The following is a 25,632-nucleotide window of genomic DNA, read 5'->3' as shown; positions in this document are numbered from 1 at the left end:
TTGACATTCAATGCCCTTGTAAAATGTGTTGGTGGAATTATTAAATTGTTTTTATTTTGATAGTGTATTTCATGTTTTTATGTTGTGATTTTATCCTGTCAACTGCCCTGAGACAAATTTTAATAATAATAATAATAATGAAGAAACACTAGTCCAGCAACTTCGAGAGAATCACAGATACCCCATTTCAGCATTAAGTGGGCTATATACCAGCAGGTGAAGAGAAAACAAAGTGGCATTTACTAGTATCTCAGTGCTGTAAATGAACTTTTGGAGGTGGTTGTCCACCTCTGTTCATTTTGCCTGGATGTTTCTGTCCTCTTATCCTACTTCAATGGCACACTGACAAATAAATATCACATAGCAAACATGGTGGTACACAGGAGATTCTGCCAGTAGGCATGGTTTTTCATGGCCATGCACCCTGGGAAGGAAAGCGATCAGCCTTTGCAAGGACAATGGACTTAGTAAGGTTACAAACCATCCCATCCTCCAAATGAGCAACAAGTAATTCCCTTTCCCCTTCAACATCCTTGGAGACCAGACCCATCTTCCTGGACAAGCCACCCACCTCACTCCATGCTGCACACCAAGCCAGCAGAAGCTCATAAGGGGTGGGCAGAGGCAGTGGTGTCATTCCGGCAGGGCAGGGCAGTAAAAAGGTAAACATGGTGACCTGCACAAACATCACATATCCATCAAATGTTTGTAGAATAAGAATAATAAATACCTCAGCAGCTTGCCAAAGAATATCAACATTCTTATTTTTCCTTGCATGTACATTCTGTCCAAGAAACCGTAACAGTTCAGGCAGGCACGTTTGACTACGAGTTCGAGGTAGACCTTAAATGAAATAAAGAAAGTGTAAGCATTCCCCATTCTCTGTGGTCAGACATGAGAGAAAGGTTTATCAGCACATGCAGATTTCTTCAGGCTGAACTATACATTTTATTCCTTTCTCCTATTTTTGTGCAGTACCTTAGCAAATTTGTAGAAATGAGCACCCTGAGCTAAATTTGTCACTGAACAGTGTGGTCACACGGCATTTTGTACCCCAGAAATTTAGAATCTGTGTACTAATCTGGGAAACTAGATCAAGTAACTGTCCACATATCACATATTAAAAATTGTCATTTGTTTCGGTTAGGGCTACATTATGTGATCAGCTAAAAAATCTGTTGGATTGACTAAAAAGTACCCCTAATTAATCAGTCAGCAGATTTTTTTTTTCAAAAATAGATTTTTAATGCAAGTACTTAGGAAAGCTGCAAACAGCAAGCACCTTTCATAAGTTGCCTGCCACAATGCATGTTGTAAGTATGCCTCTTGGTTCAGAAGTATTGTTTCACCCGCATGCAAATTTATATTGAAAGACTAAGCTTCCTTTGATAAGTGATCACCATTTCCTTAGAAAGCAATCCTATAGATCCTGGAAGAGTCTCAGGATAGAGCAAATCTGTCTCCTTGAGTCAAGAGGGAGGGTCACAGGCAGAGAAGATCATCTGCCCTTGCAAGTCTCTCCATTGTGTTTCAATGGGATGGGGTGGGGGGAAAGACACCAAGCTGACAAGGAAGAAAAACACCAGCAAGGCTTTGGATCTGGCAGTTTCTCCTCCTGGAATTTACACTTCCCAGTCCATCTGCCCTCCTCCCTTTGGAATGGTCTATGAATCAGGTTCCTTGAAACTTAAGACGACCATATGGATGGCTTTTAAAAAGAATAGACAAATTCATGGAGGATATGAGACCATCAGTGGCTAGTAGCTATGATGGTTGTGCTCTGCAGTCAGAGGCAGTATACTGCTGAATACCAATTGCCAGAAATGACAGGAGGGGAGAGGGCTCCTTGGTTTCCCACAGGCATCTGGTTGGCCACCATGAGAACAAGATGCTGGACTAGCTGGGCCACTGGCCGGATCCAGCAGCCTCTTCTTATGGAGGAGCAGCCAAGAGAGAATGGGGCCTTTGGGCCAAAAAAAAAATAGATCCACACCCCTTCGGTTCTATTTTAAACAGCAACTATATTCCTTTGCTATAACTAACTCAACGGTAGAAATCTAGGAAACATACCTGTACTTGGTCCTGCTAACAACAATTCAACCTCAGTTGTCTCAGCTGGCCCTTCTTCTCTTAACTGGCTCTTGGGACATGACCTCACTTGAATATATTGAAAAACCATCTCATTTGACTCTTATCTGCTCTTTCATTGTAAGACATAGCTATATTATTCTCTATGAAGGTGCTCCCAGGTGGGCCTTTATGGTGGAACCAATACCACTTGGGCACACAAGTTCTTCACACCGTCCATATTACATCATCGTAATCAAAATGCCAGTCTGTTATATTTTTATACAGTTAATCATAATTAACTGTATACAGTTAATCATAATTTCCTCTTACTGTGGAAGAACCCTTAAATAAAAATAATCAATTACGCATCCACTATCATTGGTCAGGTGCAAGTTTGTTCGTACTTTCTTTGGGTGGATGATTTGTCACGTGCATCAGTGGGTACTCCCTGTTGCCACACCCCTACTCCCATTTTCTCCTCAACTGTACCTATTTTGGTTCTGGCAGTTCTGGCAGGAGGCCTGTTTCCATTGATTACTGCATGCTGAAGGCATGCAGGAATTTCAACAACCTAGTTGGTTAGAGCTAGCATCTCAATATGTGTAGCAGATCACCTAGGAGACACCTACGTACATCATGACTTCTTTAAAAATAATAATATGGGTGTTTTCCACAAGATCTCTATCAGAATTTCAGTACAGCTAAATAACTATTTTGCACAAAACCTCTGTATTGGGTTGTTTTTTTTGTAGGGAAATAGGTGTTGCCCCCCACAAATTCACAAGCCACTATCTTGCTCATTGTGAAACATGATAACTAGGGCCTGGTACTGATGGCTCAAACCTCCTTTACTGTGCTTGCCACACACATATCTTGACTATTATATAATATTCACCCATTTAATTTTGATCCCCCCCTTCTTTTCAAATTTGAATGTCCAATTGCTTCTTATTAATTACCAGTATGTGATTGGTCTCCATGATATAATTTAAGTTCAGGGACAGAAAAATACTAAATTCTCTTACGGGTTTATCAGACAATGACTGCCAAATTGCTTCTGTATACTCACTTTTTAAACAGAATCTTATAACTCAGTTTTCATCATGCTAATTTTATACTCCAGTACTTCTATTTTATTATATATATATGAGATCATTCTGTTGAGCAAATTGGTTCTGTTATACTAGGCATAATATTATCTGTGCAGATTGCGTTGCGCTCGCTTCATGTTGCATCTTTTTGCGTTATGTCCTGCTGCAACCCGGAAGTACCGGAACGGGTTACTTCCGGGTCTTGCCGCATGCGCAGAAGCACTAAATTGCTCCACGCACTTGCGCAGACACAGCAGTTCGAGTTGTGGGGATTTCACGTTATGAACGGGCCTCCGGAACGAATCCCGTCCGTAACACGAGGTACCACTGTACTACTGCTAGGCTAAAAATGAAGATGACAAAAAGTGTTAAAGATAAAAGGCACCCATGCCTAACTGTCTCTCTTCAGAAGTATATCTATATAAAAATGTCCTTTTATTTACTTACTTACTTACTTACTTACTTACTTACTTACTTACTTATTTATTTATTTATTTATTTATTTATTTATTTAGCTAGCTAGCTAGCTAGCTAGCTAGCTAGCTAGCTTTTGCATCTTTATAGGAAAGTCATGATCTAATGGCCAAATTTATCTCCAATGTAATTTCCTCCAAACTGTGTCACTTTGTCAGATACTTTTGAGAATCTAAAAAGGACAACTGGTCTCATTGGAGTGGGGAGGGCTGATTTTACATTCCCCATAGATAAGTGAGTCACTGGGGAGAGGCTGTTGAGAGGCAAGTAGCGGGTGGCAGGTGTGTGAGAGTTTGCACTCCTTGTCAACATGTTCCTTTTGCTCTTAAAATCATCTCCTGCCCCAACCCTTCATTTTATCTGATTGGTTTATGGATTACTACAGTGAGTGACTGTGGCTGTTGTTTAACTTAAATTTAAGCATATTAGATATGAATATTTCTTAGGCACACTTACAGTCTTCAGGCAAAACTTCTTTGAACTGCTCAAAGTAGGAATTCAACCGCACTAAGCTTTCCATGTTAATCACTTCTTGTAAAGAGGTGTCTCCAAACCTTAAAAAATCAAAGAAGCCACCTTAGCACAAATAAGGTTTCTCTCTCTCATTCACACACATCCTTTCCAAACAAAGAAAGCTAGGAGAACAGCTTCAAGATTTAATGCTGAAAATGTTATTGAAGACTCTCCTTAAGTGTATGACAGACAGTGTGTAAACTACAAATGATCACTCAAATTTAGGTACTAATGAAGAGGGGTGATAGGACTAAATTATCAAGGGTACAGCTGATCAACTTAACAACTTACAGCTACTTTCACATAAACCAAGCATGTCCAAAGTCCGTTTCGGGGGCCTAATTCAGTCTAATTTGGCCCTCACGCATGTTCAGATCATCAAATCTGGCCCTCTTTGAAAAAAGTTTGGGCACCCCTGGACAGAGCCAAAGACCAAGGCAAACCACAGTTAACAATAACCACAGTGTGCCAGTTCTGGCATGCTGTGCTTAAGGGAAGCTTTCAAACTCCTTTCAGCTGCGCTGGAGAAGTGAAGATGGAAGGGCCATGCAAACTTGAGACTTGTTATGGCTCATTTACATCACACTAAACCATCCCAAACGCTTACATTCTAAGGGCCATCAAAGCAACCGCATTGGCACAATAGTTAAGGCAATTTAAATATGACAAGCATTGGATGCTATTGCAGCAAAGTAACCCATGAGAACAGGATTCTGATTAAGTCAAAAGGTAGTAAAAGACCTTACACATTATACAGCAGATGATATATAAAAACATAATACAACATGTATTGTGTTTTTATATATGTGCTGGAAGCTGCCCAGGGTGGCTGAGGAAACTGAGCCAGATGAGCGGGGTATAAATAATAAAATTGTTGTTGTTGTTACTATGAAAGTGAACAACCACCTGAGCAACTGAAATCTGCCAATGTTTTAAACTCAGTGTCGCCCAACCTATTCCTGAGCCTTTATTTGGATAACCAAGTTGTAGGGAACTGGATTTTACTAGTAAATTAACTTAATATAGTCCCAGGAGGACTAATGATTTAATCCAACTTTGGCTAAGTGTGCTATGTTTTAAAAATAGAATATATATACTTCTCTGCTAAGGTTTGTTGTTCATTTATCCCCACATTGAAGAGAACGGGCTGAACTCTCAGTAACATGCCACTCTGAATTTCACGGGGCAGTGCATCAAACAAGGTGCTTGGCAGCGGAATTCTCACATTGAACCCATCCCTAAATCAGGGCAAGAAAAAATGAAGTTAAACAAGCAATGCAAATCATAAAGCATTTAAAAATAACATTCTTTTGAGGCTGAGGAATGTAGTGCTGCACCAGAACTTGCAAGTCTACTCAGAAATCATTATTAATTTATCATCATCATCATTATTATTATTATTATTATTATTATTATTATTATTATTATTAATTGAATTTATATATTGCCCTATACCTGGTGGTCTCAGGGCAGTTCTGTATATACTGTATGTTTAAATTGTCTTTTCTTGCCCTGCCAAACAGCTTTTTGTAAAGGCTGTTATTTCTTTCAGCACTCAAGAATTAATGCACCTCAGGGAAAGTAAATGGGTTTTCAGGGTGCCTCACTTGGTACAACTTTGTGTGATAACTGAATTTATGACTGGTGATTCTTAACATGTAGGTGAGGAGTAAAACTCAAATGGGCTCAGCTGGTCTCCTCATAATGTTCTCTTGTTATACCATCAGTGAAATCCATCTTCCGTCAGTCCTGTTTCTAGAATAAGTGGATTTAGCTCAAAGAAGAAAAACTTCAACTTCTTCTGTGGATGCTGTGATTCCTGTACTCCCCCATGGACTCCCCTAAAGGAAGATTGGTTGGAACATAGGAAGTTGTCTTATACGACGTCAGGCCATTGCTCAGCATTGTCTATGCTGATTGGTGGCAGCTCTCCAAGGCTTAAGGCAACATTCCTAGCCCTAGCTGGTGATGATGAGGATTGAACCTGGGACATTCTGCATGTAAAGCAAATGCTCCAACCACTGAGCTCTGGCCTACCCCTAAGCCACAGCTGATATTAAATCTCTACAAGCACCATCCTTTAGACAGGTTCTGAACTTTCATTACAAGCCCAAGAGTAAAGTCTGCATATCAGGCCATAATAGTGAAGGAAAATCTTTATGTAGATGTGAACTGTACTGAACTAAAGGCAGAATTCAAATAGTTAGGTGCAAAGCTAACTAGATTCCCCACCCGGACACTTCCTGAATATAGATGGATGAGGGAGCAGAATCACAAACACAGGCTCTCCTGATCTGTGTGCTCTTATTTTAAGGTCAGAATAGAGTTCCTGCTCATACAACTGTATGTGCATTGGGTTCTCTTCATGTGATCAGGAACCCTGAAAGCAGGGGTTCTGATAGTATTTAAAGCAGATCTTTCCAAATTGTGTGTCTTCAGTGTGTAGGTATGCCGTGCGAGTTAGTTTAACCTCTGTTTGCTACTAAAACTGAATTACCTTGTTGCCAATTTGTGCATGTCTAAAAAGTGTGTCACCAACATAAAATGTCTGGAAAGCTCTGATTTAGAGGGCAATAATAATAGTTGACTTTTGTATAGCACTTTCAAATGTTCAAAGCGCTTTACCTGCATTATCCAGCTGTAATCCTAACAACCACCCTGTAAGGTAAGTTATGTATAGCTATACAACAGGGCCTCTATGCTTACCTTTTAAAAAAGAGAAAAGTATATACATAGAACAAGAGTGGGACTTGCTCCCACCTTTCCCCATAGTTATTCTATATTGATTAGTCACCCAAAGAAGGCTAATAGCTTCCACTTTCAGGGAATGGAACAGAAAGGATTTTTTTTAGACCACATCTGCAGTATTTTGAATGAAAAGAGAAGACCAATCACAAAGGCAAGAACAAAATAATTGCATTCTGGAGTATGAAATGGCCACTTCATATTCTTATGAATATGAACATTCTGTGCCCATGTTGAAGAACTTGACTTTTCTCCTCAAAATAATATTAAGCAGGTGAGTTTTGTGTCACACTTTGTATATCTTGTTAACAAATATATGGGTTAAACACCACACCAAAGATCATCTCTGAGATTTTTTTTAAAAATAATGGAAATATAGCCTAATTTTGTTAAGCAGGTCAAGGTTAAAGGTTTAGGGCCATTCCATAAAACCAGCTCAAAAAGTATTTCTATATTGGATCACTATGCATTTGCCCAGGTCTTTACTTTTCTCTGTGCCATTCAAGTGTCCTAGCTGCAGCAAAACGTGCTTTCACTTCTCTTTCCCCTTTCCCCTGCCCTTTTTCTTTACCGATTTCCTGTAATGACTGGTAGCATGTCAGCAGATGCATTTGAGGTGGCCTGAGTTACTTTAAACGTTACATTCCTCAAGTCCATTATCCCAACACTCATATCCTCTAGCATTGCCAGCTCTTCACCTAAACAAAGAAAAGATGAATGGGATTATAAGTAGTCATACTTTAAATATATATAAAAAAGCTATTGGCAACTGACTTGAATTCAGACACCCTAGTATCAAAAAGAAAATGTGTTTTGTAACATATGTGATTTCCTGATTTTACACAACCCCACGTGAAATGACTCTTGTTACACTCCTGAATCCTCTCGACCTCAGCTGGGTTGCAAAAATTAATACACTTTAATTACAGGTTGAAAATTTGCCGCTGAAGACAGAAATCAATGCATTTACAGATGTGCCCATATACTTAAATGTTCAGCTCACAAAATTGTGGCTCATCAAAATAATAATTTTGCAGACATGGTTTTTAAGCATGAATTTTTGGCAGAAACACAAAAAACAGGGATATTTAAGCTTTACAATTTTGAGTTTGAAATTTATTTTGAAAAGGTCTTTTAACAAACTAGCCACTTTTATTCAATCTAGTAATCTTAATTGGTTTCAATTGAACTTGATACTTTGTACCTTATTTTTTACCAGTCACAGGGCCCATTTGTGGAATGACTTCCCATATGATGCAACAGTAATCTCATTTAGGCATCTAAAATAAGTTCAATAGTTGTCTGAAGCCTTTGCTGGCTACTATTGCAATAACAGTTTAACATGTTTTACCTGGACTTGTAGATGCCAATGAATTTATTATTTTACTGTATTTTTAGTGATTTTTTTGTTATGAACCCCTTATATTTTTTTTCATAAATAAAATTTTACAACTCTATAAACAACAGCCTTTCTAACTTGGGAATTCTAGAGAAAAGCAATTCGGGAGAATACTCATTTGAATTTTTGCAAAAAATATACATAGTTTGGACAATTTGCTCAAGAACACCCCCCCAAATGTTTTTGTGTGTGTGTGTGTGTTTTGTTTGCTTTAGTTCTATGTTCAAAGTATTGCAAATAGTTATTTTGAATGTGTCCTTGTGAATCTGGTTTACTCTTCAACCTTAACGTCTAAACTCCTTTTAGGGGGGGGGGCAGAGGGAAGATGGTAACAAGTAAAACTTTGTTGTACTTTTAAGGAAGGACACAATCATAAGAATGCCCAGCAGTGTTTCTTTTTAAACTTGAAGAGTAAGCAACCTTTTTGAAAATTTCCAGCATTTCAAAACTGATTTCTGATGTGGTATAATCGATACCTACTGTATATAGTTGCTTCATAAAAACCAAAAGCTGGTTGCTCGGTATTCTGTTTTTCGACCAAGGTCATCACACATCTATTTTCAGTTACACAATATTTTATGTACCAGATACCACATTACAACATAGTTTTGTTCTAAACTTCTTTTTGTTGCAGATCAACAAGACATTTCTAACCCTCTGCATGCACCTTGCCAACACTCTGCAGTGAATGAAGTTCAGTAAGTCGTAAAAGGATATGACATGCTTGCCCCAGCCAGTTTTTACCATAAGTGCTCAGAAGGCTTTCAAACTGTGCCAGCAGACCAATGGTGTAGAGCTGCCTCAGAAATCCATTATCATGCAGGCAGTTCCTCAGCTTGATAATGAAGCCACAGATAAGGGCTGTGAGCTGTGTAAGGGAATAGAGAAATGAAGTAACTGAAGACTTATGAAGAGACCTTCCAAAACCCTCATGCCAGAGATAGGACACCAGTGACCCACTCCCTAATTTTAAAGAATGATCTGTATACCTAACTTCATTGGCTCCTTTTAATGTGCTTTAAATGAGAAGATGGTTAAAAAAAAAAAGAAATTTTGAGGATGGAATATAGACACCTCAGGAGTCCTATATTTATTTAGAAACAGAAGCTCTGCTTGACAAGAAAATTCTTCCCCTGCCCAGGTCAAAATGCCCATAGGATGCTGAAATAAATAGATGTGTTTCTAGCTTTTTAGCAGAGTACTAATAGAGCTATGTAATAATGCTATACCACATTGGCGACAGGGAGAACTAATGCTGGATGTACCAGCCATGCCACATCTGCCCTAAATGCACCTCACCCCTTTTTAAAAAAATATGCATCCCAGGTGAAGCACTGTTCCTATTTTAACTTTTGTGAAGAAGACTTAAGGGTTTAAAAAAAAAAATGGTGTATTTTGCACATGCGAAACAATGCACTAGTTTCCCTTCCTTGCTTTCCCACCCCCACTAATGACCAGTCCAGATAGCAATTGCTGCATATTGTGTTTGGCTTTTGTAAAAGTATAAAGGGACCCCTGACCATAAGGTCCAGTCTTGGACGACTCTGGGGTTGCGGCGTTCATCTCGCTTTATTGGCCAAGGGAGCCGGCATACAGCTTCCGGGTCATGTGGCCAGCATGACTAAGCCACTTCTGGTGAACCAGAGCAGCGCATGGAAACGCTGTTTACCTTCCCGCCGGAGCGGTACCTATTTATCTACTTGCACTTTGATGTGCTTTCAAACTGCTAGGTTGGCAGGAGCAGGGGCCGAGCAACGGGAGCTCACCCCGTCGTGGGGATTCGAACCACCGACCTTCCGATCGGCAAGCCCTAGGCTCTGTGGTTTACACCACCCTTGTCCCTTGTAAAAGTATAATGAGATTAAATGTCCTAATGAAGGTCAGATCCAGCTACCTGCCCCCCTGTATTAAAACATTCTCTAGTTTAAAAGGATCTCGGCCCAGGAGAGATTGCAGCCAAAGCTGCTGAAGTCGGTGGGGGGTGGGGGATTGGTTCAGAAATGTGTAGTAATTCTTACTGCTTTCAAAGTTACTCTTCCATTTTTTAAAAAAGGTATCCAAAGTCTAATGTATGAATTCTACTTTCTTGCTTACAGTTTGGCAAAAGACAACATCCCGTCGGTACTGAAGGCTCAAGCAAAGAGCTATTGTTGGGGCACTATCTTGCATCAAGAGAAAGACCATCGCTTTCTTTGCCTTGTCACTCATCATGGCTACGCATTCTGTGAGTGTTGTCAGCAATGGGTAAAGGGCCTCACTCCATTCACCTGCAGTTTTCAAAAGGAAGAAGGAGGCAATTAATGGCAATATATAATTTTTAAAATAAAAATACTCAAAAAGAAACAGCTTTTAAGAAACATACTAACGCAGCTTAAAGGCCTGGTATGGATTTAAGGCTGCATATCTCTTAAGCCATGGTTGAGTGATTGGAAGTAGGCCCATGGCTCATGCATGCCTTTACTCTCCATTGTCTGAACTGGCTGTAGTGCAACATTACATCTATGCCAATGCTAACTAAGGTTAGTTTTTTAACCACTTTGAAATCAGGATTTGAAACTGATTTGCAAAACCTGTTTAAAGCTAACCTTGGTAAGTCATGTGCCTATGTAATGCTACACCATGGGTAAGAGACAGTTGGGGGAATTTGCATCAAAGAAGAGAGTTAAACTTAGTTTTAGAGAATAGTTACATCCACACTGGGACAAAGTAGAAGAGTCTTATTGCCATAAATTGAACCCACTGGCCCTGTTAGAATGTAACAGTAGGCCATTGTCTGAAATAACCTATGGTTTATTATGAATGTGCAGCATTCTGGTACAAGCTGCTCTTCTCGAAGCAAGTACTCTCTGTTCCTTGACAGCCATTCAAATGAAGGGCAGTTAGAATACCATAAAGTACAGTGGTACCTCAGGTTAAGTACTTAATTCGTTCCAGAGCTGCTGCTGGAACACGATTTCTGTTCTCATCCTGAAGCAAAGTTCATAACCTGAGGTACTATTTCTGGGTTAGCAGAGTCTGTAACCTGAAGCTTATGTAACCTGGAGCGTATGTAACCCGAGGTACCACTGTACTGTGGTATCTTAAACCTGTGTCCCATCCTATAGATAGATAGACAGACAGACACACATGGAAAGTTATTTGGCCCTATGCCTCAGAACACAGCTGGATTCTTTTAACAGTAGGCAAGCTGCTCTTTATGATAGTTTTTCCAAAATAATCTGGTACTCTAAATAAGATTATCTACGCAATGAAAAATAAAGGTTGTTCTCTTGATGTATTTGTTCTGAAGTGCTTTTTTATAGACAATTTTTTAAAAAGGAACAATGGATAGTTTCTCTGGCACAGCCATTTTCAGTGTATAGAAATTACAAAACATTTCTAAATAGCCAAGCTAAATAGACAAAAACTCAAAATAATTATAGTAGGTATTTGTTGGAAACAAATGCAAACTTAAAAAACAATCTACACACAAACCTGAACACATTTTAATTCTTTTTATATAAAAAAGAGAATTCTGGCCCCTACCCCCCACAAGTTCTGTAATATCCTATCAGGTGGCTCATGTCTCTTCTCTCAAGATCAGCCAGCATGGCACAAGGGATAATGTGTTGGGTTTGGATACCCAGGTTCAAATTCTGGCTTAATCTAGGGCAAGTCACATGCTTCCAGCCTCATCTGCTTCCCAGCATTATTTTAAAGGAAAGGGGGAAAACAAACAAGCATTACTCAGCATTTTGTACCCACCCAGTAAAGAACCACAGAATATTAACACACACAAACAAACAAACCCAAATTGAAGGTGGTTCAATGTAGCCTCTGACCAAATGGGTTAAAACCAGTTTTACCAGCAATCTGCAGACATACACAAAAGAGGCAACACCTGTTTTAACTAGACCGTAGCAGCTACATATTTTTAAAATATGTATATTTTAAAAATATCTTCCTGTCACATAATTACTGTGTGTTGAAATTTATTGGCAAGGAAGGCCAGTTTGCACCTACTAACCTAAAAGCAAAAATACTTTTATTCACGTAGCAGTACCCAAATTAGCATCAGCAAAAGTCATTTGTGTTAGATGCACAGACAACCTTTTTCTTCTGCAGTTTGGAGGGGAGAAAACACACATACCTGGGCCAGTCTCTTCAGGAGTGGGACTGCAATCTGCACAAAAATGGAGGTGCAACATGCATGATTAAGGGGAAGCAACACATTCTAAACATAGGCAACTGAAATGCTTAGTATAGAAGTTCTCAAGCTTTTTTCTGCAAAGTGGCACACCACAGACAGACTACCACTGATCGCCTCTCCTCCTGATTGTGCCAGCATAAAATACTCCACAACCGCTTGTGCTTGGTACAACAAGGTGTTATAAATTATTTCTAACACTGGAAACTAGGAGGAGAAGTGAGCATGACAACAGGAGAAATATAGGTCTCTGTAGTCTGCTGGAAACAGCTGTATGTGAGCCACAGACAACACAGTTTGAGAACCACTAGCTTAATGACTTGCATTAAAAGCAGCTAAATAGAATAGCAGAACATTGGCAAGAGTTTTTGGGTGCATTAAGTAACCCTAATACACACATGTGGCATTTTTAGGTGTACACCTAAGATACTTTACATGTGTGCCTGAAACTGTAAAGTGTAAATATGACAAACTTGTTTGCAAATGCACATATTTTTGTAGGCTAGCTCACCAAGGAACACAGACTAAGCACAGCTCCTTCAGGATCAGTCATCTATTCAGTGACAAGTTTGAATTTGTGCCATACAATGTATGAAACAGAGGTGAGGGTTATTACACAAATTTCAAAATATCTAGGTCATATTTTTAGGAGCCAGAGTGCCCAAAATTAAGGCTGGATCCAATTCCCACTGAAATGAATGGAAGAGATGCTATCAACTAGAACTGGAAGATCATGTCTCACTGATTATTTTGCCAAGCACACAACAGGGCAGTATGAACAAATGTGAGTTTTTTTCTGCCATTTCCTCCCACCAAAACCACAAGGTGCCTTTTAAGATCCCTCCCCATTTAAATTAGTTTGGGGCTTTGGAAAAGAAGAAAGGGAAGCTGCCTCTTGGGCATTCACTTTCAGCCATTCTCGAACCAAGCTAACTTTTTAAACAGCAATTAGAGGAAAACTAAGGAATGAAGGGATGCTACCAGAAACTGCATGCGTTGAAGTTGCACAAACAGTATGTGTTTGAACTGTACCAAGCTGGCCCTGGGTGAATTGGGACGTGTTCTCTAAGAGCACTAATCTGAGAGCACTATTCTTCCATTTCCTCTCTTTGGCTCCTTGTATTTCTCCAAACCTATTTATAACATGGGTATAGAATTTACTCACATGACAGCTAGTTTTCTGAAACAAAAGCATCTCTTTTTATAAGCATTATTGATCTCATACTTCCATTCAAGTCAGAGGGCGATTCGCTGTAAACAACAGCTTTTTCCAATCTGCACTGGCTTGCTTTCAAATTATAATATGCTTCTCTCCATCTAATCACATGGCCAAAACTCAAATCAGAACAGGCTACGATCATTGCGAAAAATAATTTCCCTCATTTACTAATCTTTAAATTGGCAGACTACCTGTCTCATTTCACATTTCAAATATAAGTCGCTTCATAATTTTTGGATGAAGAGTTTGGATTTGATATCCCGCCTTTCACTCCCCTTCAGGAGTCTCAAAGCGGCTAACATTCTCCTTTCCCTTCCTCCCCCACAACAAACACTCTGTGAGGTGAGTGGGGCTGAGAGACTTCAAAGAAGTGTGACTGGCCCAAGGTCACCCAGCAGCTGCATGTGGAGGAGCGGAGACGCGAACCCGGTTCCCCAGATTACGAGACTACCGCTCTTAACCACTACACCACGCTGGCTCACTTTTCAGTCATTACATGTGATTTATTTTCTCTCTCTTTCTACTCTGCTCCATTGTCATTCCCTAGCTCATTCTTCAGGCTGCATCTTTAAACTATAAGCCATTGCCAGGGACTAGGTTTGTTTTTAACTTGTATAGCGTCTAGCACATCAGGCATGCTATAAATAATAAAGTTAAAAACACCCTGTTTTCAACACGTTCCACATGAAGCCGTTCTAGCATCTCAATATGCCTTTGACTGCAAATTAAACTACTTGGAATTGAAAACAGTGCACCTCTGTGCATGTAAACATAAAAGCAATGATGCACAGCTTGAGCTGAGCACAACGGCAAGCATTGAAACATGTTGATCCATAATTTCAATGGTTCTCAGCCAATACATTATCAGAAAACATTTGATGAATTGAGAGAGAAGGTTTGCCACATACAAAAATTATACAGTCCTGTGCTGTATAATAGATACTGACTGCATTGAGTGAAATCCATTTCTTAATCACTCTGATGTGAAAGTTCTTTAGCAATTACTTGATTCAGACAATATATCTTTCCCACACATATTGTCACACAGCTTATTAAAAAAAGAAGTTTAAGATTTAAATTCAATCTGCAAACAGTTGAAAGGCATTGGTTTTCATGTTATCTAAGTTATTTCATAGGGATCAATACACTCAGTTCTTCATCCTTGCATCTTGCTAATTCTTAACAACATATGGCATGAATAACTAGAAACACAAAAAAGTTATCGGTTACGAAGCTTTACAAATCATACACTACTAGTTCTGCACCTAATAAGTTAAAAGAAAAAATATATTATTTCATGAGAACATTTTACTGTTAAAAATTGTAACTCAGAAATATTAATTATGAAATGACTGTGTGAAATCACAAATACAAATTTGTTGTGAAGACACATAATGAAAATACAGTATGAGAAAGGTAGTTTTCAGTTGCCTTCTCATACGAATTGTTGTATGAATTGTTTTGAAATGTCATACAAGAAAGCAGACTGTTCTCCTATTGAGTTCTAACATATCCTTCAATGTAGCACAACAAAGAATTTGGTAGGGCAGCTCTACACACTGTGATCGGCATGGGGTGGGGTGGAAGAATCAGTTACACATTTGTTACAGAAACACAGGTGTAACATATAGACATCCTGCACGTGTATACTTAAAAAAATAATCTGTGTACACTTGGAAATACAATTTCTCTAACCATTTACAAGCCAACAAATCAAAGCACAAGGGGGAAATATTATGGCCTAGCACGATTTCCCAAACTTGGGCTTCCAGCTGTTTTTGGACTACAAATCCCATCATTCCTGACCATTGGTCCTGCTAGCTAGGGATGATGGGAGTTGTAATCCAACAACAGCTGGGGACCAACTTTGGGAAACTCAGGCCTAGAAGTTCAACAATGTCACCTAAATATATGCTCAATTTGCAAATTCCCACACTCCTGATGGGGCCTAGTTATGTAGTCACAATGAGGCACATGAGAAGTGTCCTAAGAGTCACCATACTCTGACAAATATACAGGAATGAGGCCAACCGAGAATGCCCCTCTATCAGCTGGGTGAAACAGAAGAATCTAATTCAGACTAAACCAGCCTGAACCTTTCAACTGCAGGGACCTGATGTACAGAAATAGTACACGGTATATAATTTTCTGAACTATAAGCAAAGAGCATGAACTATGAACCGGAAGTCCTCAATGCAAATACAAATTAGCAAGATATAGAACTAAACAGAAAATGCTGTTAAGCGATTTTGCCAAAGCCCCAAAGCAGAATCCAGCAGTTTCTCACACCTCCTCACATTGTCACTACGTTAGCACCTAGTGCACTTCAGCAAAACAGTCACCCAAGCTCTACTCACTCCTTTGGCTTTTCTTGTGCAGACATTCCCTGTTTGACCTGTTGGCCTTATTTAGAAACACCCTATCAGCGTAAGGGCCTATGCAGAGGAGACCTTAATCCACATGTTTCAGGAGAAACATGAGAGTAGCATCTTGAAATAAATCTAAGGAAAAATGGCTCCCACATCTCTCCTGCAGCATACATTTTGGCCACGTTCAGATCTCAGCTCCGTACACCAAGATATGCACAAGTTTCACGCACCCGCACACAATTCCTTTGCTCCAGCTTCCTTCCTTTCACTGCACAAGCAAGCATGCCAGAAAACCACAGTTAACCAGCCACACATGCCTGCCAGACTGGAAACAATGGTTAACAGCTTCCAAACAAGCGAGAACCTAGATGCCATTTTTAAACTATGGCTCCCTCTCAGGCCTTGTTTGGAAGCTGCTCAGCATAGATACAGAACCTGCTTCTGATGCCAACATTAGCTGCAGCTTCCTGGCTGGCTTCCTCAATCATGCTTCAAAGGAGGAGCACAGTGCAGGTGCGTGAAGCTTGTTGAGCTGAGATTTGATTGTCTAAATGCAGCCACTTAATCATAAGCACCACATGGAGAAAAGGGTAAGAAAAATGCCAAAGCGGAGGAGCAGCAGGAAGAAGCCATGGCTGTCATACGCACTTGTGTCTTGGGGACAATGGCATGCAGAGGATGGTATGGATGAAGATGATGGGGATGACGAAGATGATGAGGTGTGTGGCTTTATCCAGTATGCACGGGTATCCCGTTTACCTTTCTTGCTAGAACAGCTGGTGTCACACTGAAAAACGTCTTCACAGCTGTCACTATGCAAACGCTCTTTCTGGAGGAGTTTGTCAACCCTCTGGATAATGCATTCAAGACTTTTGTCAACATTCACCCAGACTTTTTCCTGGGAAGGAATGAAAAACAAACGGACTAAGTAAAGACTCCTGTAACTTTAACATGGTTACATCATTCTGATCTCACTGCAGGAAGGATCTTGGGTCAAAATAGCAGTTGAAGAAGCCCGAAGTAGAACAAGAAACTTATCAACACAATGGGCTCAGCCACAAGATTATCTTTCAGGAGAATGTTTTCCATTTTTTATGAGGGTGTATTTTATAGGCACTCCCTGTAAGGTGCTCAGTACACGTGCTTTACAACCCTTTTCTAGCCATTTAAACTTTGCAACGTAATTAAAAAACAGTCAACATCAGTTTCTGGTTGGATGAAACTGCACAGTTTGATTCAAGTCCTACAAGATGTTACAGCATCCTTTGCGTTCCCCTATAAAAAAAATAAGCATAGCATCCGGGGAAGTTAGAAAACTTGTTTAGATATTGTTGCTCCCATTTGTACAGGCAGTTCAAGAGAGATGAAATCCATTAAATAATGCGTATCATTTTCTGTCTCATACCAATATAAACAAGGGCTACAAATTCTGATCATATTTTGGTGGGGAAACTAACTGGGGACTGGCCTTCATGACACCATTTTTCATTGCTCCTAACAAGAATATCAGTTAACATCATTTATCAGTTTTAAAGCTGATGGCTGACTAGTTGAAGAGCCTTCCAATAGTAGATGCTAGTCTTCAGATTTTGCTTTCCATAGAAAATGTGCCTATAACAGCACTTTCCCCAAAAATTTCCCCCACTGACGACTTGAAAATTGTTGAGATTCTTGGCAGACCAATTCATGCCTTTTCTGCAGCAATTGTAATGCACTGTGCTAGATGTTGTATGATTTATAATTGTAACTTTGTTGCTTTTATTTCTTATATATATATATTACTGAAACAAAGACACACAGTGTCTTCACCTGAGTGAAGCTCATGGATCCCTGGAGATCCCTGGACCACAGTTTGAAAACCCAAATCTACAGAATGGAGAGGTGTAGTATAACTATACCCCTCAAGCTTTCAGCAGCAAGATTGCTAATAGAAACTGAATCCCAGGTCAACAAACCTACCCATTCTTCTTCATGCCAGTCCACTTGTAGAGAAGATCGGCTATTTCTTCCTGTCCATCTGGCCACCAGGGTATCTTGGTCATTCCTCAGCACCACTTGCTCTTCCTCTACAGAGGTTGGAGAGGCCTTTGAAGCTATATAATCTGGTCTTGCAGCATTCAGCGCATGTATTGAATTTGCCAGCAGTTTGCAGTCGCAGACGGTGACAAGCTGCCGTGTCTGGAAAGTATTGAAACAACAACATATTTTGCAACTCTTTCTACATTCCATGTTCCATCGTGAATTCAGGAACTGCAGAGGAACCACTAGGACTGCCTTGCCATGTTCTCTTACAGTCAAAACTTAATATTCAAACAGAATAGCCAAGGTTGCCTTCTCAGTACATTCAGAGAGACTACAAAGGGACATAGGGACTCTTGATCATATCCCGTACCTTATCTGCCAGAATGGCAAGTGTTCTTTCAAGCCCATTGGCGGATCTGTCCTTGGCAGCTCTGGAGAGTCTTTCTGCGTAGTAACTAACTTGAGTTTTCAGGGTATTGATCTGTGCAATAATCTCCTTTGCTCGGATAATATCTTGTGGTATGTACACTATTGACTGGGTATTGGTCGAAGTGCTGGGGGGTGGAAAAATGAATAATTTTTAAAAAAACATAAAAATAAAAATCAATTCAACAGATCAGCACTGCAATTCCATTCCTTTTTCATGCTGAAAAAGGAGAAAGCACAGGCAAGCAGTTTCTCCCAATTAACTATCAAGCATGAAGAGACCAAGAGGTGCTACAAGGACTCATGTTCAGACTACCACCCAGGCCCAACTCTGCCTTTAATGAAGCCAATTGACTGCTCATAACTTCCACAGGGATAGGATATGGCAATCACTGAATGAGGATTTAATGTGACCTATAGCACACTTCTAACCGTGTCTACCCGTGTCTATTCCAACTGAATTCAGTGGAGCTTGCTCCCAGATAAGTGGGGTTAGGATTGCAGTATTAGTCTAATCCCCTGCTCTAAACATACATTTATTTATTCATTCACATTTAACAAACAAATAATTTTTTAAAAGATAATTTATTTCCTACCATTTGGTAGGCTTCAAAGTCCTCTAGGCAGCTCACAGTTACTAGAACTATCACTACTTCATAAATAAACAAAGCAAAACTATTTCTGCTCATAAGCCTTTGACTCAGAATTGACCATCAGTCCTTACCACGATAAGGTCTTCTCTGTGCATGCAAAGATGACATCAGGCAAGAGTTGAGCTCCCCCTAGTGGTTGAGGGAGGAAAACGCTGTTCAATTTCTGCCTTCTACCAACTCAAAAGACCTCAGCCGATGCCTGGTGTCATTTTACACACACAAGAGGATAGTGGAGCTTTGCTTGGCCCCATGTTCAATCTTCCTCACCAGTTTAAATTCATTTAAGCATGAGTCTCAAACCTGCACTGCCTGTGGCCAGCCAAGACAAACAAGACTCCACCAGCCAAGTGCTGTATGGACCGCCATCTGATTGCAACCCTCACTGTTTTTTGCAGTCCCAAACATGTTGCAAAACCAGGATGTTATTCTTACCCTTAACCCTCTACCATATATTGCTGATGCAACTACAGAGCTCCCATAATCCCTGTCCCTTGACCATGCTAGCCGGGGCTGATGGAAGTCATAGTCCTACAACATCTAGGAAGGTCACAGGTTCCTCTCTCCTGTCCTAGAGCAAAAATGTGTGGGAGAGTGCTATACTGACACAATGCCGAGTTGAAAATAAGATCCCATCATGTGGGTATGTAAGCCTAAAGGCGCATCTTCTTCTTTTTCAAAACAACAGCTGTTCCACACGGGCAGCAAACTGCTTCTGAAACTGGATCAGGTTTTCAGAGTGAGATGCCAACATGGAACAGGGCTGGTAATATTGGACACTACTTTTGGGGAGTGTGGCTGTTGTTGTACACATCATTTGTTTAGACAAAATGGATCTAGAATTCCTAACTTTGCAGGTTCAAAGGTCTTAAAAACCACTAACTGGAAACTGTCAGCAATCATCATAGCAATTGGGTCATTTATGGCTCTTGACCAGCAATTTCAAGGACAGCAGCCTTTATCAAACTCTGTTTGGCATGTTTAAACCTACTGATTCAAAATAGCTTTGGCAGGCCTCTTTTATTGGATTTTTGCCAGGGTTCCTTGTTTCTATATGGGACAGCTGTTTAAAAATTTCTGCACCATCTCAATAGTCACATCCAACTATCCAGAGTTATTAACTGTTTTTCTTACAATAAGGGAGATACCATGCAGGAGAATTAGGATATAATTGGCAGCACAGTCCATACAGCCTGGTGAGTCTCATATTAAAAGAAGGGAAGCAAATCTATTGCCAAATAAGAGGAAATAAATTATTTGATGGTATGAAGTTCACAGACAACAAACTACTATCTGCCGTCATTCTCCCAAATGAACAGCTATCAGCTTTCACTGGCAACTTGAAGTTCAAAGCCCAAATCATCTAACCGATTTTCATACATTTGTGGATGCATAAAAAGAGTGACCAATATAACGTAAAAGGTTCATGTCGTATTCTGAGTATTTTCAGTTTCTAACAAAAATGGTCTCTTAAAGTTGAAGCATTCCAATTAAATTGGCTCCCAATGTTCTAGCAACCAAACTTGGTCTGTGTTAGCTGTTCATTAAGAAGGCAAATAATGCAGATGACAAGATCAAATTAAACCATGCAACATACCCCAGTAAACAACCACATTAACTGAACGAAGCAAAATTAGCAAAAGCAAATGCAAAGTATTAAAAGGGGGAGGCATCTCTGTACATAAACACATTAACTTTTGTTAAAAAAAGAAAAAGATTGAACAGGAAAGTTCTGTCTCCAAACTGAGAAACAGAAAACTCACCAACATTCCTCATAACAGCTAAAAAAAATAAAACCAAATGAAAGTTAGCCATTATTTGTTAGCAGATACCAAAAGCAAAAAACAAAGCAAAGCAACATTAGATAAACAATGTTAGTTGTTTTAAATATTTTTTCCCAATAAGGTTTGCTTATGTCATTAAAATTGTAAGCAAAACAAAATCATAGTCAATGCAGAATGGTTTATCACTTGCAACCCATTCCATAGATTTCTGGCTGCATCAGCACAATGGGTGCTACATGCGACACAAGGAGCTCGACTGCAAAATGCACAAATAACTCTGCAATCTGGCAGCATAACACAAATCTATGGGCTGGGATCCAAAGAACTACACAATTTACTTTGCACAGATTTGGGGAGGGGGTTTACAGTTCATGTTTCTCATTAATCATCAGCCTCCCACCCAAAATACCAAACTGGTTTGTCAATGAAGGAACCTTTAGAAGCAGATTCTGACATGGCACAAGTGTCTGCTATCAAGAGAGGTGGAAGGAGTTAAAAAAAGAACTGCCCTGAAGATTAGTTCTTGCAATCCTGACCCAAGTGTGGGTTGGTTAATAGCTTGGGGTGGATATATAGGTCCATTTTGGTTTCTCATTTTTCCAATAATAAGTTCAGATTTCCACATCATGGAAATTTATCAGTATTTTAGTATGTAAAAAATCCTTATATACAGATTTATGTATGCATTTCCCCCAACACACATTTCTGCAAGCAGTCTCCTCTAATGTAATGCAGTTTTGTATATGTTCACTCATATATGCATTTTTATACACAGTTCACTTTGATACATTTTTGTTATGAGAACTGCACTGTAATATTAGAAGATCAAATTCCAAAGGATAGCTGTGTTTTGGTTTCTGTTATTGTTCTGGGAAGTGTAAATTACTGAACAATTCCCCTCATCACTATTAATAACCCTTATGCAGACCCCACAACACCCCACCTCCCTCCTTGCTGTGACCAGGAGACTTCTAGCAGGCAGGAAGACAGGAAGGACTGGAGATATTATAGAGGAGGAGAAATAAAGGAGAAGCAGCAAGTTCATTGAGTTGCACTGCTTCCTTCCACCCATCCTCTATTCGTGCAACGTTTCCACAACATATTAAACATCAAAAAAATTAGAGGACTGCAGTGCCCATGTTCTTCCCAGGTACCAACAGAACCAGCAGGAAGAATAATTCTATTTACCGGACCACCATCTGCTGGTTAAAAACGATACCTGATGTGGCAGTGACAACAAGTCACTTAGAACCAACAGAGATCAAATAATTATAGTTTAGTGTAGACTTTTGCCACATATTCTTCTCCATACTAATATGTTTTTGCAAAATACAACATCAAGTAATAGTAGTGATACAACAGCTAGTACAGACATCTGGTATGTTCCCCAAAAACCAGTCCTTTGCCAGGAGTTCCACCTATGATAAAAACATGGGTCTGACTGTAGCACAATCAGGGTGGGGTGGGGAGATGGTTGTAAGGTGCACGCTTATATGAAATGTCTTCCATAGTGGTTTCAAGTAGAGTGGCTCTCTAAAGGAAATTTCTGCATGTATTCCTCATGTGCAGATGTTATCTTTCTGGGTGACTGGTTTACCACTGAAGCATTTAAACCTGAAAGGGTGGAAACGGCACAAATATTGTCCAGCTTAAAAAAACAAGCAAAACTAGAAGCCAGCCCACCCGGCTGCTGTCCTCCTTCCTCTCTGGTTTTGACTGTGGGGACCACAAGACGAGGAGGATGGAATCTGCATCTCCATGCTGCATCTGAGACACTTCCGGCCAGCTTAAGAAACTTCTATGGATATGCGTTTTGACATTTTCCCAGTACCTTTCCCCCCTTCAGGCATGTATAGACTTAACCTTTTGTATTATGGTGTAGACAGGGAGCAATGTCAGAACTGTGGCAATTCCAGTATGCCAGTTTACTAGCGATTCCCTCTGGGAATCGAGCATCTCACCCAAGGATTAAGATTTACATTCCGTATTTAAAATTTTGTAGCGAAAACACAGAAAGTAGAAGTGTAAATCACTCCTATCTCTTCTGTCTTCCATACGAACCAGCTGCTAGAGTAAACCAGAGAGTGTGCTTCCTCAAAACCATTCCAGCAGTTATAGAATACAAAAGGTTTCTGCTCTCTGATGAGAAAATATAGTAGGAATGCCCACTCCAAAAAGGGTCAGAGTTTACAATCTCACTCTTAAAAAAAAAAAGCAAGCACTGATTGAATTTCCTTTTCACAGAACCTAAGATGATTGCTAAAAGACCAAGAAAGAATAGGGAGTCTCGCTCTTTCAGCATGTTCTCAAGAAAGGTCTGTGCCACCTATTAGGAAATGACAGAGACAGAAGCTAGGAAAATTAGTTTAGCCATGTTCCCATCTGACTGCAGATTGGGAAGCTTCAATAAAGACAGTCATTAAGAATCTTCAAAAACCTTTAGATTGAAAAATTAGGAGAAAGGTTAAAGACCAATTTTCTAGACTATTTCAGGATGTTCCCTGAACATCCCTCTCCCTCTACAGGGAGTAGACACAGTAAAAATGAAGTTGCCAGGAAATGGTGGTGCCGTAGCAGTATAAGGAGCAGACAGGGACCCAGGAGCTGCCCACAGACTTCTGATCCTTTGATTTCAGCTGCTCAGATCAAAGGGTAAAAACAGCCTAGGTCAAACTTAGGGACTGCAGGAATCTACACGTACAGTCAAACCTTTTACACATCTATACAGAAAGGCTAATGCTTATATTAAATATACAATAGCTCATTAAGCTGTCATAAGCTATCTATCTCTCTATCTACTTAAAACTGAAGTAAAATTACTGGCTGAAAAATTGGGAAAACCTTCTTCTGTCAAACTCTTTCCATAAACTGGCTCTAATCTTCGTGGTTTTGGACTGAATCTTCCTATATGTAGAAGCAATAAAAAAAGACACAAGGTATTAGATGCTTTTTACAAAACGGGGGCGACAGGAGAGGGCAGACAGCCACCAAGCATTCTACTTACTGTTTCTTGGCATCTTCAAATTTGTGCAGCTTCTTCCGCAGGCCTCCAGACTTAAAGCCTTGACAGTGAGCTGCTGGTGCTCCTATGGTTACAATATCATAGTTCTGATCTAAACAAAACCAAAAGTGAGGAGGAGAGGTTTAAAGGAGAATACCCACCATCCAGACTTGGACTGCAAGCCTGTGAGAATTTGTACTACAAGAATGTAATTTGCAAAGCACCTAATATATCTGAGGGTTGCCAAGCTTTTTTGACCAGTGGGCATATTTCGATTTCTGAGAGAGTGCTGTGGGGTACCAGTAACAAAACGGCTGCCATGGGGGGCACAGCATAACACAAATTAGAGAAAGTGCTGTCATGTTGAAGCTTTTCCTGTAATAATATTTCTGTACTAGGAAAGGAGTAACCTTGTTGAGTTTCTGCCTGCCATACAGCTGCCAAAGGCACAAAACCCCTACTTTTGCCCAGTGCTACCCCTAAACCACTTGCCTGGGTGTAAGCCAGACTTACACAGACTTACTTCTGAATAAACAAGTATATAATTGTTCTGTAAGTGCATTCTTAATGAGTGCCTGGGCTTCAGCTTTTAACTCCTGCAGAACAGTAGACATTCCTTAGAGCAGTGTTTCCCAACCGGTGTTCCGCGGCACACTAGTGTGCCGCGAGATGTTGCCTGGTGTGCCGCGAGATGTTGCCTGGAGGGAGGCGGGCGAGTCCAAAAAAGGTTGGGAAACACTGGTTTCTCTTTCAAAAAGGAAATGTGGGTTAAAGCGGTGCCGCCGCCTCCCACTCACTTTCCTGCTCTGGCTTCCCTAACAGTTTTCCGAGTTGCGTCACTGGATCCAGCCCCCTTTTCCACATGTGACACGGGGCTGGAGGGAGGGAAAGAGGGCTTTACGTCGCGCACAAAGGCAGCCTCCTAGAAGTGCTCTGGGCCGGCGCCGTTTCGCCGAAGGCGCCGGAGGACCCCCACCCTCAGCTCCTTCAGAAAGGAAGCCCCGCCCCTCGGCTCCCTACACTGCCAGGCAGCTCAGCTGACTGACGAGGACGTTCTGCGGCGGCGGCCGCCGCACAACCACCGCAGTTGCTGGCAGCGTCCGCAGCGCAATAAGTAACAGCGCCTGGTGCTGCCAACTCTTTCTCTCTCTCTCTCCCGCCCCGCCCCCAAGCTCTCGCACGCCCCGCGTCAACATCGCCGCGCGCAGCTTCCCGAGCTCGAGGCCAGCCGCTGCACGCATGCGCCGGCTCGTCATCGGCTCCGGTTGTTGCCTTTCTCCACCGAGGTCGGTGGACCCCGAGCCTAGGCTTCCTTCCCGCACCCCGCTTTCCGAAGACCGCACACCAGTTGGGCCAGTACATATTCCCCTCCCGTGACTGGAGCGGAATAGCCCTTTCTCTTCTTCCCCAACCCTTGTCGTTGGAGGAGTCCCTCAGTCCCTCACTTTGCTGCCTCCTCCCCCCCACCCCCAAAGCCTGGAGGTTCCCCGGCAAGGGGGAGGGAAAAAAATTGAAAGTTACACTTTCGTGCGTCCCTCCCGGCGTGACGCTGCGCGCTGACGTCACGGGGCTGTAATGGTGGTGTGCCTCGAGATTTTTTTCATCAAACAAGTGTGCCTTTGCCCAAAAAAGGTTGGGAAACACTGCCTTAGAGTCTCTGCAAATTTTCATACTTTGCAGTTG

At 40.7% G+C, this 25,632-nt stretch overlaps 1 protein-coding gene and 1 long non-coding RNA gene across 20 annotated transcripts in view; one reads left to right on the top strand and one right to left on the bottom strand.

Moving 5' to 3' along the window:
* The window catches only part of LOC308588901, a 30,760-nt gene extending 19,191 nt beyond the window's left edge, over positions 1-11,569 (top strand). For all 5 annotated transcript variants that reach the window (XR_014008966.1, XR_014008967.1, XR_014008968.1 and 2 more), the window contains exons 3-4: positions 8,927-8,990; positions 10,389-11,569. This is a non-coding gene — a long non-coding RNA (uncharacterized lncRNA). The remainder of the gene's footprint in view (positions 1-8,926; positions 8,991-10,388) is intronic.
* INPP4A (inositol polyphosphate-4-phosphatase type I A) overlaps positions 1-25,632 on the bottom strand; it is a 97,039-nt gene that overhangs the window by 7,720 nt on the left and 63,687 nt on the right. For 3 of the 15 annotated variants that reach the window (XM_081197541.1, XM_081197548.1, XM_081197550.1), the window contains exons 14-26: positions 23,953-24,061; positions 23,769-23,852; positions 18,459-18,642; positions 18,026-18,244; positions 16,715-16,964; positions 12,422-12,454; positions 10,387-10,559; positions 9,037-9,160; positions 7,465-7,591; positions 5,246-5,386; positions 4,092-4,189; positions 2,071-2,157; positions 731-843 (exon numbers count right to left, since the gene is read on the bottom strand). In XM_081197541.1, the coding sequence (XP_081053667.1) occupies positions 731-843; positions 2,071-2,157; positions 4,092-4,189; positions 5,246-5,386; positions 7,465-7,591; positions 9,037-9,160; positions 10,387-10,559; positions 12,422-12,454; positions 16,715-16,964; positions 18,026-18,244; positions 18,459-18,642; positions 23,769-23,852; positions 23,953-24,061 (1,742 nt within the window). The remainder of the gene's footprint in view (positions 1-730; positions 844-2,070; positions 2,158-4,091; positions 4,190-5,245; positions 5,387-7,464; positions 7,592-9,036; positions 9,161-10,386; positions 10,560-12,421; positions 12,455-16,714; positions 16,965-18,025; positions 18,245-18,458; positions 18,643-23,768; positions 23,853-23,952; positions 24,062-25,632) is intronic. The other 12 variants (XM_081197552.1, XM_081197554.1, XM_081197542.1 and 9 more) reach the window with 9 other exon arrangements.

This window comes from Podarcis bocagei, assembly GCF_964188305.1.
Source record: "Podarcis bocagei genome assembly, chromosome: 6".
Classification (NCBI taxonomy): Eukaryota; Metazoa; Chordata; class Lepidosauria; order Squamata; family Lacertidae; genus Podarcis; species Podarcis bocagei.
This window is presented reverse-complemented; position numbering and strand designations above follow the sequence as displayed.